Below are 18,168 nucleotides of genomic sequence, written 5' to 3' on the forward strand. Positions count from 1 at the left end.
TATATCACTGCATTCAGTAATACTTTAAGGTTTCTATAGTAATGACAATCTACTTAGATCGTAGGTACTTTATGTAAATTAATTGGAAAATAAGAGGTGCACTAAAATCGGGGATGTTTAAAGGCTTTTTATTAGAAGATATTTATTTTGAATTTGATGATTAAGTCTCTAGTGTGAGTCAAATTTATCTAGTGCATATATTGTGAGAATAAGAGTGTGAGTTTTCTGACATCGGACATATACTGACACGGGTATAATTAGGGCTATCAAATTGATTTAAATGTTTAACTCGTGATTAATCGCAACTTAATCGCACATAATTATCTGTAACTTAAATTAATACTTTTCAAGTTTTTAATGTTCTACATGGGCATGGACAAATATGGATGCTTTATGCAAATGTTTATTATTAGTGAAACCAAACTGAACGTAGGGCATAAAAAACAAATTATTCTTGTACATATTTAAAAGTAATTATGGTGTTATAAATTATGTAAATTATCAGGACACCAAACTGAACTTTTTCTCTGTTTCCACACGGACGGTTTTAATTGCCGGATGTGTGCATCATTGCAGGTTTTGGAGCTTTATTTCAGACTTGGCGCATCAGTAAAACAAAGGTTTAGTGATAAAAATTATATTTTTGTGGAGTTTATATATATATATATATATATATATATATATAGATAGATAGATAGATAGATAGATAGATAGATAGATAGATAGATAGATAGATAGATAGATAGATAGATATGAGTAAAGAAAGTCGTTGTAAAAAAAAATGTCGCGTTGAAGGTAATTTCACCTCTTTTATATTGATTTATTTATATTTTTTTTTATAACAAATGGTCAAAGAAATATGTGCTGCAAAACTGCATGTTAATAAATGTGCGCTAATGCGTTAACACGTTAATTTTCAGGTGCATCTCAATAAATTAGAATATCATTAAAAAGTTGACTAATTTTAGTAATTCAATTAAAAAAGGGAAACTCGTATATTATATAAATTCATCACACATAGACTGATATATTTCAAGAGTTTATTTCTTTACATTTTTGATGATTTTGGCTCACATTTAACAAAAATCTAAAAATAGATAAGAAAAACATTTTTAGTGAATTGTTGGCCTTCTGGAAAGTGTGTTCATTAACTGTATATGAACTCAATACTTAGTAGGGGCTTCTTTTGCTTTAATTACTGCCTCAATTCGGCATGGCATGGAGGTGGTATGGAAGCCCAGGTTACTTTAACAGTGGCCTTCAGCTCATCTGCATTTTTTGGTCTCTTGCTCCTCATTTTCCTTTTGACAATATCACAAGAGATTCTCTATGGGGTTCAGGTCTGGTGAGTTTGCTGGCCAGTCAAGCACACCAACACCATGGTCATTTGGTGCTTTTGGCAGTGTGGGCAGGTGCCAAATCCTGCTGGAAAATTTAATTAGCATCTCCATAAAGCCGGTCAACAGAGGGAAGCATGAAGTGCTCTATAACTTCCTGGTAGATGGCTGTGCTGACCTTGGACTTGATAAAACAATGTGGATCAACACCAGTAGATGACATGACTCCCCAAACCACCACTGACTGTGCAAACTTTACACTGGACCTCAAGCAACTCGGATTCTGTGCCTTTCCTCTCTTCTTCCAGACTCTGGGAACTTGATTTCCAAATGATGAATCTTGATTTCCAAATGAAATGCAAATTTTCTTTCTTTTCTTCTAAAAAGATGACTTTGGCCCACTGAGCAACAGTCCAGTCCTTTTTGTCCTTTGCCAAGGTAAAACACCTCTGTCTTTGGTTCAGAAGTGTCTTGACACAAGGAATGCGTCAGTTGTAGCCCATGGATACGTCTGTGTGTGGCGACTCCAGCTGCAGTCCACTCTTTGGGAATCTCCCCAAATTCTTGAATGGGATTCGTTTCACCTTTTTGTACCACAGTGTTTCCTTCCATTTAACTTTCTAATAATGTGCTTGGATACATCACTCTGTCAACAGCAGCTACTTTAGCAATGACCTTTTGTGTCTTACCCTCCATGTGCAGGGTGTCAATAATCGTCTTCTGGACAACTGTCAAGTCAGCAGTCTTCTACCATGATTGTGTAGCCTGAACCAGACTGAGACACCATTTAAAGGCTCAGGAAACCTTTGCAGGTGTTTGGATTTAATGAGCTGATTAGAGTGTGACACCACAAGTCTCCGATATTAAACTTTTTCACAATATTCTAATGAATTTTGGGTTTTCATTAGCTGTTAGCCATAATCATCTAAATTAAAAGAAATAATCACTTAAAAGATATCAGTCTTTTGATGATGAATCGATATACAAGTTCACATTTTGTATTGAATTACTAAAATAAATCAACTTTTTAATGATATTCTAATTTATTAAGATGCACCTGTATATACTGTATTTACATAATAAAAAGACAATTTAGTTGCTATATTATATACGCATTATAGGGCTATAAGTGCTAAAAGTTTCTGTAAGTGTTAACGGGAAGTAACTTGTTTCTCAGATGCTCCCCAGTATATCCTCAATATACCCTTAGAGAAAACGTGATCATTTTTGGATCACAGGAATCACAGGAATCTGTGAGCTTGTGGATGCAAAAGAGGACAGATATAGTAGGGATCTGAGGGATAATGTTGCACAAGCAGTATTAAAGGAAAATAAATTGCAAATGAATGTCTGAGGTGTTTTACAGGAAGTTGGTAGTTGTCATATGATGGCTGGAATTTGGCCAAGACTAAATTGGGCAGACAATTGGTAAAGAAATTGCTGTAAATTTATAAATAAGCACAATGTGTCATTATTTATATTTCAATAAAATAAATCCACTCACTGCGGTGGCATAGGAAATCCAAAACACTTCAGTTAAATAAGCTATTTCAGTATAGTAATAAAAACTCCACTTTGCTCCAGGCTTCGTCCCACCACCCGACTATTGATTATTGTTCTCTAACTCAACACACCTCACAAACACACACAAAAAAACGCTTGTATATATGTACATGTTTTTTTTTTTTTTACCTCCCACAGCTTGCCCAGACTACGAGCACTGCTCAGCTGTTATGATCCCACAGAGCCGGTGTTCCTTGGGGAGCGTTACGGTTACGGGCTCGGCCAGGGAGGATACAGCTATATCACAGGAGGAGGAGGGTGAGTCATCAAAAAATCTGCTCTCATGTCATAGAGAGGTCAGAACAGCATAGAATATCATTCAGAATATACAGACATTTTACACATGAGCCTTTCAGGTCCCAGGGCTGTTTTTACCGAGAGGTTGAGTCTGTTTAATCAGGCATGAAAGCGGGAGTGGAACCTGGGTGGGGTGAAAAAAATGTGTCTCAGTGAATGCAACTCCAGACCCTGACACTGAGACATGTGTGAAAGTGATCCTGTGCTAAAGTTTTTTTTTATGTAGGATAACATCAGTAAGCTCTCAGTTATTTTCCATATATATATATATATATATATATATATATATATATATATATATATATATATACAGTGAGGAAAATAAGTATTTGAACACCCTGCTATTTTGCAAGTTCTCCCACTTAGAAATCATGGAGGGGTCTGAAATTGTCATCGTAGGTGCATGTCCACTGTGAGAGACATAATCTAAAAAAAAAATCCAGAAATAACAATATATGATTTTTTAACTATTTATTTGTATGATACAATTTGCAAATAAGTATTTGAACACCTGTCTATCAGCTAGAATTCTGACCCTCAAAGACCTGTTAGTCTGCCTTTAAAATGTCCACCTCCACTACATTTATTATCCTAAATTAGATGCACCTGTTTGAGGTCGTTAGCTGCATAAAGACACCTGTACAATCAGTAAGAATCCAACTACTAACATGGCCAAGACCAAAGAGCTGTCCAAAGACACTAGAGACAAAATTGTACACCTCCACAAGGCTGGAAAGGGCTACGGGAAAATTGCCAAGCAGCTTGGTGAAAAAAGGTCCACTGTTGGAGCAATCATTAGAAAATGGAAGAAGCTAAACATGACTGTCAATCTCCCTCGGACTGGGGCTCCATGCAAGATCTCACCTCATGGTGTCCCAATAATCCTAAGGAAGGTGAGAAATCAGCCCAGAACTACACGGGAGGAGCTGGTCAATGACCTGAAAAGAGCTGGGACCACCGTTTCCAAGGTTACTGTTGGTAATACACTAAGACGTCATGGTTTGAAATCATGCATGGCACGGAAGGTTCCCCTGCTTAAACCAGCACATGTCCAGGCACGTCTTAAGTTTGCCAATGACCATTTGGATGATCCAGAGGAGTCATGGGAGAAAGTCATGTGGTCAGATGAGTCCAAAATAAAACTTTTGGGTCATAATTCCACTAACAGTGTTTGGAGGAAGAAGAATGATGAGTACCATCCCAAGAACACCATCCCTACTGTGAAGCATGGGGGTGGAAGCATCATGCTTTGGGGGTGTTTTTCTGCACATGGTACAGGGTCACTGCACTGTATTAAGGAGAGGATGACCGGGGCCATGTATTGCGAGATTTTGGGGAACAACCTTCTTCCCTCAGTTAGAGCATTGAGGATGGGTCGAGGCTGGGTCTTCAAACATGACAATGACCCGAAGCACACAGCCAGGATAACCAAGGAGTGGCTCTGTAAGAAGCATATCAAGGTTCTGGCGTGGCCTAGCCAGTCTCCAGACTTAAACCCAATAGAGAATCTTTGGAGGGAGCTCAAACTCCGTGTTTCTCAGCGAGAGGCCAGAAACCTGACTGATCTAGTGAAGATCTGTGTGGAGGAGTGGGATAAAATCCCTCCTGCAGTGTGTGCAAACCTGGTGGAAAACTACAGGAAACGTCTGTAATTGCAAACAAAGGCTACTGTACCAAATATTAACATTGACTTTCTCAGGTGTTCAAATACTTATTTGCAGCTGTATCATACAAATAAATAGTTAAAAAATCATACATTGTGATTTCTGGATTTATTTTTTTTAGATTATGTCTCTTACAGTGGACATGCACCCACGATGACAATTTCAGACCCCTCCATGATTTCTAAGTGGGAGAACTTGCAAAATAGCAGGGTGTTCAAATACTTATTTTCCTCACTGTATATATATACATATATATACAATGGCGAATAATGAAATTTTAGGCTTTGCAAAGGAGAAAGATTCATGGAGCAAAAAAGACAATTGAGTTTGAATTGACAGCTCATATTTAGAATGTCAAGATGGATTAAGAGTAAAGAAGTGACCTGCACATCGAGTCAATGACGTCTCAATAACCGGGTGAGGAAAATTTCAGGGGGATTTAGGAGGGATATTAAAGGATAACCGAGAGCGATTTGGTAAGATTTGAAGTAACAAGTGCCCTTGATTGTTTATTACAGTATTTACACTTGCCCCCATACATTTTACTACATTGTGTAAACTTTACATTTGCTCTAACGGTCATCTTCCTTCTATTTAATTCATTACTAGAAAATGAATTAATTTCCCACTATTAGGTTAAAACTGCAAAGGTGATTGTAATTGTGTGGATTTGTGCTTATTCAGCCACAAGAGCATTAGCGAAACGAGGGATGCAGCTTGACAACTTTCCAGTCAAGGTGTTCAGTGCGGTCAATGTCAAGTCTCTGTGCCAACTTGAAAACTACTTCTCCCGTATAATCCTTGACAAGCCATGTGTTTATGGCTTTTTTTTGTACACATTGTCATGCTGAAAGAGACAGACAGACAGACATAAATTGTAGAAATTGCAGAAGTATTGGATATATAAATGTACAATTTATTATATTATTATGAAATAAAAATACTAATAAGAATACTAAAAATAATTAAGATTATTGTGAAGACGTCCTTATCTAGTGCAGCTTACAAATGAGCAGTTGAGGGTTAAGGTCCTTACTCATAGGCCTAAAAGTGGCAGCTTGATTTTGCTGGAATTTGAACTTGTAACCTTCTGATCCAGAGTTCACTAATTTACCAGGTCTCTCAATAATATATATTTTTTTCAATTAATTATTTTTTTATTATTAATTAAACTAAAGGGAAATACAATATACAAATAAAATCTATACACTATATATATATATATATATATATATATATATATATATATATATATATATATATATATATATATATATATATATATTGTGATGTTCAGGTGTTGACCTACCTTTGGCATATCTTTGCTTATGTTTTGTCAATATATTTGCTAGTTATAACATTGCCACGCACAGATAACTTTGTATAGGTTTTTAATGTTGAACCTGATACCTTTGTCAGTGATATTTGTCAGTTCACAGCCAAACTGAACAACCAGCATCAAACATGTCTGCCGCAGACTAAAACACACACTGCACTACACACGCTGCCATGCTCCCAATCACCAGTTTTTAATGAGACACTCATGTTCCCAATTACATCTGCCAACTAAATAATGGGCTTTTATTCATTAACCTTTTTGCGAAGTATACGCTCTATTGGCATCGCTCTGAGTCAGTACTAGTCCTCTTTTTTTTTTTTTTTTTTAGTCTGCTCACTGGTTTCGATCTGCTTTCGATTCTCGTTCTTTTCTCTAGTTTCTGCTTAGTTTCCGCTGTTTGTATGTTTTTTGACCATGCTTCTGATTCACATTTTGGATTTGTCTGCTACTGTTTCAGTGAATTGCCAAACCTGTATTCGCATTTCTCTAAACCTTCTTTATATGATTATGTTAAAACTGATAAATTGAGTTATTTGTTTTAATTGCTTTGACACTAAAACTAATTGATTTCTATAAAACAATCAAAACATGTATTTTTTTCCAATGTTCCACTCATCCATCAGTGCCCTTGTTTTTAATCTTACATGCAGTTATTCACTATTTGACCCAGTCTCCACAAAGTGGGCTTTTCTTGGGGGTTTTAATGTTTAACTGTGTGCATCATGTACCTGTGATTGCATGGATTCTCCACTAAGATCGCTCGATGGCAGATGGCACTTTAACCTGATTTTATTACTGCTTTTAAAATATGCTGGCAGCAGGTGTCTTCTACAAGTATAAAACTTTTTATATAAGGTTGTGTGTCCTCTAATTTGTAATGCTACACTACTACGCCTCACTGCCAATTTAGATTAAACTAGCAAGCTACTGTAATAGGAGTTACTGTGCATGGTTGAACACACAAAAAGCATTTCCCATGATCTGCAAGTCAAACATCTTGATATTTATTTTTAGCTTATAGTCTTATATCACTTCTGAGCAGCCACAAAAACTCTGATTTTATTCATTATTAAAGGCATGTGAGCTAAGATGTTTTTGATACTAAAAAAAGGTTGAGTGTTTTTACCTTAAATGCTCCAGGAAAACACTTGACATTTAATTTAGGACCTTTTTGACTCATAAATTCCAAAACCGCTAAAAGATATTTGTGGGAGCAGCTGCACCGGTTCATGTTTTTAAAAAAATGCTGCCAAGAAAAGGTCCTTTTTATAGACAAACATTTTTTTCCTAACACTTTTTAGACATTTTGTTATAAACAGTAAAGGAAACAATCATATTTCACCAAATAATCAATGGAAATGTCAGCAAAATGTCATCAACAAAAATAGTTAAATATCAGTCATCAGGTAGGTGTTTTCTTTAAGTTATATATATATATATATATATATATATATATATATATATATATATATATATATATATATATATATTTGTTTGTTGTTGTGGGATGGAATGGGATAAAATATGGTCATGAAATAAGATGGGCTGTTATAGGATGATTTGCCATTGAGTTGTATTGAATGGTAAATGAAGAATAGGGTAAAATGCAATTTGATGGGATAGGATATGATGCAATTTCATGGAAAAGGATAACATATGTTGGGACAGGATATGGAATTATGACATAGGTCATACAGTAGTTCCTACATTTACACCCTTAAGCCAATTTTTCCTTTTTTATTTTTTGAAATTACATCTCTGCCCATGCTTTGCCTTTATAACTGCATTCACCCTTTCACATCTCTTATATCCAGCTGTTGGATCTTTGTAACCTCTATTTGTTTTAGACAGTTTATCCTGACAGTCTAGAATAGGGTTTGATGCTATGGGATGAAATTGGATAGGATGGGATTTAATGGGATACGATCATCAGGGATGGTGAAAAATGGGATGGGATGGGATGGGATGGAGTAAAATACCATTGGATCTGGTTTATGATGAGATGCCATGGGATAAGATGAGATAGAATAGGGTTGTGGTATAGGATGAGATGGGATAAAATTAGATGTCATGAACTATAATGGGATGTAATAAGATGATTTGCAATTGCATGGTATCGGATGAAATATGTTACAGAGATAGGATAGGATAGGATAGGATAGGATAGGATGGGATGGGATGGGATGGGATGGGATGGGATAGGATAGGATAGGATAGGATAGGATGGGATGGGATGGGATAGGATGGGATGGGATAGGATACAAAGCAATTGAATGGCTTATGATAAGATAAAATATGAAAGAATGCCATAGGCCATAGCCCCTACCTTTACACCCTCAAATCCATCTTTCCGTTTTTCTTTTTCAATATGAATGTATAGGGTGAAATAACATCTCTGTCCATTTTTTGCCTTTGTAACTGCATTCACCCTTTCACATCTTATTTTATATCCAGCTGTTATATCTTTTCAAGTTTTCTATTTGCCTTAGCCCGTTCCTCTTAAGAGTTCAGTTGCAACTGATATCATATGTTCTACAACAGCTTCCTCAAGGTCAGGCCTGGGGACTGGAATGCTAATTTTATTATTATTTTGGAATTCAATATTGATGTAGATACATTTTTTATATAGAACTGCATTCTTAATTATTAAGAATACAGTTAATACACTCGTTTTTTTATACCCAAAACCCAAAGAGGATGCTAACTTTTGCTTTCATTTTTAAGCTATGTTTATCATAGCGTCTATTTCTATGCCTTGCTACTTTTATTTGTTAAGTTAAATGATCATTTTTGACATTTTTGAAGTAATAATTTGAAGAGGGCAAACATGAGGTTCAGCTGCAAGGTTAATTGTCATGATCCAGCAGTGGAAATGATACTTATATCTGTTAGTCTTAGCTCGCCTAGTGGTTTGTTGATCATAATTTATCTACAGAGAGAATTATTTACTTTTCTTGTTTTCAAGGTCAATAACCAGTAAAACTACGTGTTGGGGTGGTGTATTTTTCCACTGGATGAGCATAGCCTGAGTGCAGTTTTTAGCTTAATTTCTCATTGGGTGTAACCTTGTGTGAGGACGAGGTCCTCAAACACCTTATTCAAACTTCAGGGCTAAGCTTTACTCAGACAGAACAAATCCCTGAGCCAGACTGATCTCTCAAATAAATAAAATCAAAATCAAGGGTTCTCCAAGTTTAACAATACAATAATGCAGCATGCTTTGGTACAGATTTGTTTTATGGACATTATATCAGCATGTAATATTTGGAAATATATTTGTTAGAGCCATGGAGCTATTTATTCCTGAACTTTTCAAATATAAAGCAGGCCCAAGTCGACATAATGTATGGGCTATTTGTGTTAGTTACTGGTGTTTGAATGGAAAAAAGTTGAAGAATAACTAGTAAATAACTATAATAATGAATACATTAAATCGTTTGATTGAGGTTCAGATTCCAAATGTGAAGAATTTTTTCACAATGCCCTTTGAAAACCATTGTACTAAAACCTAGAAATGAAAAACAAATAGAATTACAATAAATTTGCACAAATACTCCACACGGAAATCTGATATATGCAAAGCACATATGTTGCATACATGTTCATATTTGGATTTCACAGTTATAGAAATATTCTTCAGATAATTGTACATGTATGCCACATATTCAAAAACATTACAAAAATGGCCGTTGTAACATATATTTTACCAAATACACATGTATATGACATACAGTATAATTGTATAGACTACATGTTCATATATGAGTTAAGTATGTTTATCCTTGCATTTACATGTATAATACACACACACACACATTGTGTTCGTGCAATACATACAATTTACTCTTTTCTAATAACTAATTTTTACTTACTTTATATAACTACCTTACATTTCCTTAATTCTATTAAATAAATGGTCAAAAACATGTTTCATTTTCAAACATTTAATGCTGGTTTACATTTGCTTCTGGAGTAAAACAAAAAAGAGGCAGCAGCAGGACATAATGCAGGAACCAAATCTAACATTAAACGTAATGTAACAAATCTGCAACATTGCAACATTATTTTCAAAGTAACATTGTAAGATTTTAAAATTTTCTAAGTAATATTGTGATATCATTGCATGGTAATAGTAATCGATTTGCACTTTCTCTTGATCTGGAACTTGAAACATTGCATTTAAATGATTGTCCCAAACTGGAGTCAAAAATATTGGAATAATGTCACTCCTAAAACTCACATATCTAAAAGTCAAAAAGAAAGAGAGAAAACAAGACGTTAACTACGGTGGCCCAGAAGTGCAAAACACTAACAAATCAGAAAACACTAACAAATTCGAAAGCAATATAACAAATGCAAAAACAAAATAACAAATTCGAAAACACAACGACAATTCAGATAAACCGGGAAAAAGGTAGGTATAGTTTGCAAATGGAACACTTACAGATCATTGGGCAAGACACCTGTCATTCAAGATATACAGGAAGTACAACAGTTTCTCCTTGCTTACCAACGTTTACTTCTGTTATTTTCTTATATTTAAAGGTGCACTAATCAAATTAAAAAATATTTTTTTAGTAAATGGAGAACTTTACACATGTACAAGAAACAAAGTTATACGATTTCATATTTCCTGTATATCTTAAATGACAGGTGTCTCGTCCAATGATCGGTAAGTTTCCATTCACAAACTATACCTACTTTTTCCGGTTTGTCTGAATTGTCGTTGTGTTTTCGGATTTGTTATTTTGGTTTTGGTTTTGTTATTTTGTTTTGCACTTCTCAGCCACCATAATTAACCCTTTTACAAAGAAATGACATGAGTAAAGTTATGTTCAATTAAAAAAAAGGAAAAAAATACACACTGTTATTTAGTGATTGTCCCAAACCGAGTCAAAAATGCAAAAATATGTAATGATGTAACACAGATGAGGTCTGTAGTAAAAATAGATAATAGATTGTTTTGTAATGAAAAATGCATTAAAATGCTTGTTTCACCTCATGTACGGTTTTAACAGGAAATCAAACCTAGACTAGAGTCTAATATTAATAAGGGCAAGAAGATACTGTTTGAATATGTTTTGTTATGTGAATGTTAAAGGTAAAAGATTGGTTCCTAATGTCCAGATATGCATTAGCTATATAAAATGTAAAATGTATTCTTGTTTGTGCCACTTAATTGAAAGGTGTCTATACCTCAGTGTTATTTCTTAATTCCTAAAGTATGTATATATATGAAGGGTAGGGAAGGGTTGTGAGAAATGCATTAGTTCAGGTTTACACTTGAGAAACAGGATGCAGCATATACACACATTGCCGATTGATGATCCATGCAATAAAATGTGAGAACTGAAAGTTCAAAGATAGTGAGTCATACGGCTAACATGATTGAATTGTGCAGGAGAAAAGCTTGCTCTCCAAGTATTCTCTCCAAGGAAATCACACAGGAGCTTGTTTATTCAGACTATTCCATGGTTGGACAACTACATGACACTACTGACAGATCTTCCTCTGCATTTTTTTTTCGAACCCTGCGACTCATTCACTGAACCGCTGTTGGCTCACACAGTCTTTCAGTGCAAGCAACCTTGGGCTATTTTTAGCTTTATTACTCAATTGACTCACTCAACAGAAGCAGGTTTCTCTTTGCAGAATCCTCAATTTCTCTCCTCCGAAGGTGTTCAGATTTGTCTAAGTATTGGTCTTCAACATCTCATTCCTGGCAGGTCCTTCCCTGCATACAACCTGACCCCAGTAGCTGGTCCAGCTGGTTTCATTCTCTTCAAACTCATTACTATGTTTCTGTCACATTAGAATAGATTTATAAAGCTGAAAATGGATTAGCCGCTAGCATAGCTCAACTTGAATCACGACTTGCATGTAGATCCTCTCTGTGTATTTCAAAGAAATTCTCCTGGCTGTTTAAAGACTTCAAGACAGAAGGTGTTTCTCTTCACAGTGGGTGTGGCCTAAACCAGAGGGTTTTTGGGTATTTATTTGCTTGCTATTTTTTAAACCAATATGACTATTAACATAGTCTTTGTCCTAAACATGACTGATTAAAATAAAGATCTTTGTGGCAACATTTGAATTGGAATATAACGCCAAGGTTGGTTAAAATGCCTGATTTCCACAGCCTTTTTTTCTGGGCATTGTATTTTGAAAGCTATAGAAAAGTTTATTTTGATGGTTGTCATGTGGTTGTGTAGCTTCAAACCTACCGGTGTCAGTTGTTGTGATTCAGAGTTGTCAGCCATTGTTCTTTTCGCATATTTCACCTCGAAGTGTTGCACAGAGTGCTACATCCGTTGTTCAATCAGAGTAATTGTTTTAGATAATTAGGTGGATAATAAAATGTGAATTACATTTTCACAGTAAACATCACACGTTTGGTATAGCAATGCATCTTGTATCTTTACACTCCTAGTATTCTCACAGTCCCTGACATTTATATTTTTATGAGGATATTTTTTGATTGAGACTTGATTGAGACAGAAAAGGCTGTCTGCCAAATGCTATAACTGTAAATCGAAATTTGGGATACACTTGTATATGTTTTTAACAGAATGATCAGGTGCTCAATCGTACTCTGCCTCTTTGACCTTTTGTTATATAGGATGGTGTTCAGCAGGGAAGCAGTTATCAAGCTCTTGGCCAGCGGCTGTAAATGTTACAGTAACGATGCTCCTGACGATATGGTGTTGGGGATGTGTTTCAACTCTCTGCGGCTTGCTGTCACACACAGCCCACTGTTTCACCAGGTAACCAGCACTTCCAGCACTCATATTGCCTGTCTGGGGCACTTATTCCTAGTGGTGTATGAAAGAACAAAATGACATGGATATTCATCATGCCCATATATTTTGTTACATGGGCTTGCTTTTAAAGTCAACTCCGAATTCTAAGATATTATTGGACGTTATTTCTTTTTCCAATGCAGCCGTGGGTATTATAAATGTCGTGCAGTCATGATTCTGGGTTTGTTCAACAATTTAACCCTGGAGCATTGTTTTTTCTTGTGAATTAAATAAACAAGTTCAGTAATTATTTAGTTGTAAAGGTAAAAAAAAATCAAATGAATTTCACGCATGGTTTCTGGGAAATGTTTCTTACAGGAGTGCTTTGTAAACTGAGTTCACAAAGAAAAAAATATTACTTTGCTTAGAATTTTAATGAGGGATTTTTGTTAAAACATGAACCTGTTGCCATCATTAAAGCTTGTTGAAGGCAACATTTTTTGGGCATGTTGAGCCTCCTACCTCACAACCAGCAGCAGCTGCCAGTCCGGATTACTTCCCATTTGCCAAAATATGAGATAATTGGTTGCTCCAGCTTTCAGCAGGAGTTTACAGAGTGAAACAGCAAACAGGTTTCAAGTTTTATTTGCAGTCACTATGTCTGAAAGGCCTGTGGTGTCAGGTATTTATGACTCAAATGAGGGATGTCAGAGTGAATAAGCATTTCAGAATGTGAAAACCTGTAACATCCTGCTAAGACAGTTTCAACTAAAACTGTATAACTTACTTTAGTATATTATTATTTAAATGTATTTATTCAGCAGACACTGTTATTCAAAATGGTGTATAAATGTGTAAAAAATAAATTCAGATTTAGAGTTTTCGAGGAGCTGAGACAGATGCACGCTCTGCATCTATTTACATTAACTGACAGCAAACAGCTTTATAAAGAACAAGAACCGAGTTGAACTCATGGTAGGATAGCTCCTTCAAAAGTATTGAAACAGCAAGTTTGTAAATTAGATAAAACAAAAAAAAGATGAATATTATATAAAGTAGATCAGAGTTTCATTTCCTAATAAGCAATTTAGAATAGCCTATATTTATCACATATACATTACAGCACAGTGAAATTTGTTTTTCGCATATCCCAGCATGCTCGGAAGCTGGGGTGAGAGCGCAGGGTCAGCCATGATACAGCGCCCCTGGAGCACAGAGGGTTGAGGGCCTTGCTTAAAGGCCCAAGAGTGGCAGCTTGGCGATGCCGGGGCTTGAACCCCCGACCTGCCAATCAGTAACCCAGCACCTTAACCAGTGAGCTTCCACTTCCCATTGAACAAAGCATCAATTTTAAGGCATGCAGAAATATTGGAACAGGCATAAAAACATAACAGTATCACCTTAGCGGCCCAGTGGTATCACCAAAATATTTTTTCTGGTGCTTTCCCAGACTTATACCACATCTTTTATTTAAAAAGCTCTGAAAAGAAAGACAATAAACTATTGGGAATAATGTAATACATATTCATGGGAAAAAAACGTATGAAGACGTAAGTCAGCAGAGAAAGCTATGGCTCTGATAGACACCTTAGAAGCTGAGACAACGTTATAAACAGGTCTGCCCAACCAAATAGCAGATGATAATAACGATTGATTAGTGTCAGTTCTGTTTTGTCTCATATGTTTGTCTCTTTATTTTCAGTAACCGTCTTTACTGTATCTCTATGACTTGCACTATTCTTAACACTAAACCATGAGATTTTTCTCCTGAGATGCTCAATCACAGCTATCTATTCCTCCTAATCCACTAAGAAAAATACAGTCATTTGTGTCCTCGCTTTTTTTACAGTAGAGATGCTAATTACTAATAAACCTAATGGTGTGCGGTTGTGTGGGTAGATAAGTGGAAAATAAGCTTGAGGTAAATGAAAGACCTCTTGCTGGGTTTAAAAAAACTAGGCTCAAAAAGTGGGATCTAAACAATAAACAACAAACTCTGAATTAAGAACCTTGGAGAGTTAAGTAGAAATCTTTCCTGGGTTTTTCCCGGTTTCACAAACTTCAAGCCAAAAAACTGAGCACCAAAACATTAGACCAATGAAATTGCCGTACGGGTTCAGATGAACCAATGAAACGCTTTATATTAAATCAGATGCGCTCCCACTGAATCGGGCCGCACCACATCATAAATATGGATGATGTTCCTCTGACGTTTGACCTGCCACTCACTCGGACTGTCTACAGGAAATGCGAATCATTCGTCTCGCTGAAAACAACCGGGCATGAAAAAACACACTTCACCCGTGTTCTGAGCTGCACGGCATCGGGAGAAAAGATTCACCGATGGTGATTTTTAAACGCACGACGATGCCAAAAGATAAACTCCCGAGAGAAATTGTTGTGAAAGGAAGGAGGAAGACAGTGAACAATGACTTTCTTGGTAGGCTACTGTTTAGATACAAGCCGTGTAACAGACACTGTCCTTCGTTAAAGCCTGTGTAAAGTTCATTAGTTTCAGTGTAGACACCTGCGGCTTATTTATGTTCACAATAAAAATATTTGTCAAATTCGATGGGTGCTGCTTATATTTGGGTGCGCTTAATAGTCCGGAAATTACGGTAAGTTTCATTACTCAAAGCTAACAGCAGTGTGGGGTAATGCTGCCTCTATGCCAGCATGGAAGATTTTATTTAGAGAAGATCAGATAACCCATATAAACTAAGCAACGCACCCTTATTTATGCGAATGTCAGATGTGAGACAGGATGTTCCAGACACATAGTATTTCAAAAACAAACAAATGGTCAGAAAATGTTTGCTTGTTTGCTGTTTGGGTTTGTAATCGTGGAACATATTGCTATCCTGAACTCAGGTAATTAAAGAGCACACCCATGCTAGGGTTTGCAGAAAGTCGTTTGTGCTGATGTTATTCGAAGCGATGAATTTGCACTAAAATAGAGGCAGTTGTTCCAGGTGAATGTTCAGTCGCTGTACATCCGTGCTGACCCGGCGGATTCAATGTCATGCTCTGAATGAGTAAGTGCTTCACCACATGCTCTGAATTTGTCCCGATTTTTCTCTAAATGTGTCTTTGTGTTGTTTGCTTCTATTACCAGGCACGGCCAGAGGATTATGCCAAAGACTTTCTAGCCCACCAGACTCCCATTTCTTTCCACAAACACTGGAATATTGACCCAATCGCTGTGTTTTACAAGTGGCTGACTGACGATGTCGATGAATCCAGTACAGAACAGCTCAGAAAAGCCTCTAAAGAAGAGTTATAGCAAGCAGAGACTTTATTGAGACTGAGACACGGACAGGCCAATGGTGAGATACTTCCTAATGGCCGATTCAGAAATAGAATGCCTGTGCTACTACTATTGATTAAGAACAACATGTTTGAGAAGAAGAAGAATGTGTGAAAATTAATCTGTGAGCACATCTATGCTCATGGGCCAAAAAAAAAAATAATTGGGATTTTCATTTTATTTCAACAATTTAGTCATAAACAAGAATGAAACAAACGCAGTCCTGAGACTCTCCTGTGCCAACATTCGCTCATTTGCTGTTGCTGCAGTTTGAGGGAAAGCTGAAAACTGGGAAATGTACTCATTTAGTCCTCTTGTAGTAAAACATCGTGATAATGATTTAATTCTGAATTGTTTCAACTCTCGTCAACATTTTGAAGCTTATCAACATTACATTAAACAACACTGTTGTAATCACAAAGCTTTATGATTAAAGAAAAATCAAAGGCAAATGCTTTATTATCAATTTGTTTGATTTCCGCTAATTTACAGACAAATGCTTTGTTGTTAAGACAAAGCAAAGCTTTGTTGTTTAAAACTTTAAATTAATGAATTCATTTATTTATTAATTTTTAATTTAAATTATACAATCATTAAAGTTTTCTACAGCCGGCCGATGTTTGGCCCGTTTTTTTTGCACAAAAGTATAGTTTGTTTGCTTGCTTGCGTACTTGTTTACTGTTTGTTTGTTCGACTTGCAGTGAACTGGTGTATTAAAAGCAAACCTTGCTTTATTTTGATGTCTCATTATAATGGGCCTCGTTTATCAGGCTGGATACAAATTAATTGTTTAGTAAATTGTCAATAACGTCTATTTATATAAGATATGTGAAGTTCATTAAAATCTGATTCATTTGAGGAAATAAATAATAATAAATTCATAATAAATTCAAAGAAATAAATACATTTTGGCGGATGAAATTAATACATTGTTTATTAAACTCTTACAAAAAGATTCATAAATAAGGCTCCCCAGTACATTAACTTATAGCAAACCAAAATGTCTTGAAGCTCTACTGCCTGATTTTTCATGATTTCTTTTCCACAATAGCTTCTGATATCCCCATACCATGTCTCTTTGCAGGAGGTTGCAGGGATTCGTGGAGCTGCTTGGACGCCTTTGTCTCTCTTTTTTTTTTTTTTTTTTTTTTTTTTTTTTTTTTTTTTTTCAGCTTGATTGGAAATTTCAGGACTGGACAGGCTGTTTCATGGCAGACAGCACTGTCTCCTTCCTCCTTCCTAACCCTGAAGTGTGTGCAGTTTTAAAAGTCTCAGAGAATAAAAAAGTACTCAGAAATGATTTTAAAAAAAAAGGTATTGTCAAATGTTGGACAGGAAATGTGTGTGAAATATTTATAATTTTGTTTAATATTTTTTTTCCTCAAATGTTGTATATTATATTACTTATAAAACTGCCATTATTTAAAACAAAGGTCTGTTGGCTTTTCTTTTTTTCTGGGTATGGCTATAATGGCTACATAAATGTTTTATGTAAACTTGAGTATAAATGTGCAGGTGCTGTATGCGTATATGTTAATACAGGACTTTGTAGTTGATGCTGATTTAGTTCAAATTATTCTGATTCAGTCCAAATTATTCTCAGTTAGACACAGATACATTTATACATCATAGCAAGTGCTTAGGCGTGCCCTTGTTTATGCGTTTTCAGGAATAATGGCCAATGTTCCTCAACATAAATGGATTTGATATCATTTAGAGCACCTAAAAAGTGAAATCAATGTTTGAGTATTATTTTGCAGCCTGTTTTATAAGCACAACTGGAGACTAAAGGGTTTTTAGTGACCCCACTGCCACAGTAAAACACTCCAAAAGACGTTAATTGCACAAGAGAAGTCCTTGATCTTTTTTTAATATAAAAAAGCAGAGGATAAAAGGGAGCACTTTAACACCTTTCAAATAGAAA

The 18,168-nt window shown here is 35.7% G+C and overlaps 1 protein-coding gene across 1 annotated transcript in view; it reads left to right on the plus strand.

The window, feature by feature from the left end:
- The window catches only part of b3glcta (beta 3-glucosyltransferase a), a 177,964-nt gene extending 160,315 nt beyond the window's left edge, over window positions 1-17,649 (plus strand). Inside the window, exons 13-16 of the mRNA XM_046862419.1 lie at window positions 3,039-3,158; window positions 12,817-12,961; window positions 16,053-16,263; window positions 17,329-17,649. Of these exons, the coding sequence (XP_046718375.1) occupies window positions 3,039-3,158; window positions 12,817-12,961; window positions 16,053-16,220 (433 nt within the window). The 3' untranslated portion in view covers window positions 16,221-16,263; window positions 17,329-17,649. The remainder of the gene's footprint in view (window positions 1-3,038; window positions 3,159-12,816; window positions 12,962-16,052; window positions 16,264-17,328) is intronic.
- The last annotated feature ends 519 nt before the right edge of the window (window positions 17,650-18,168 follow it).

The sequence above is a fragment of the Silurus meridionalis genome, chromosome 12 (genome assembly GCF_014805685.1).
Source record: "Silurus meridionalis isolate SWU-2019-XX chromosome 12, ASM1480568v1, whole genome shotgun sequence".
Taxonomy (NCBI): Eukaryota; Metazoa; Chordata; class Actinopteri; order Siluriformes; family Siluridae; genus Silurus; species Silurus meridionalis.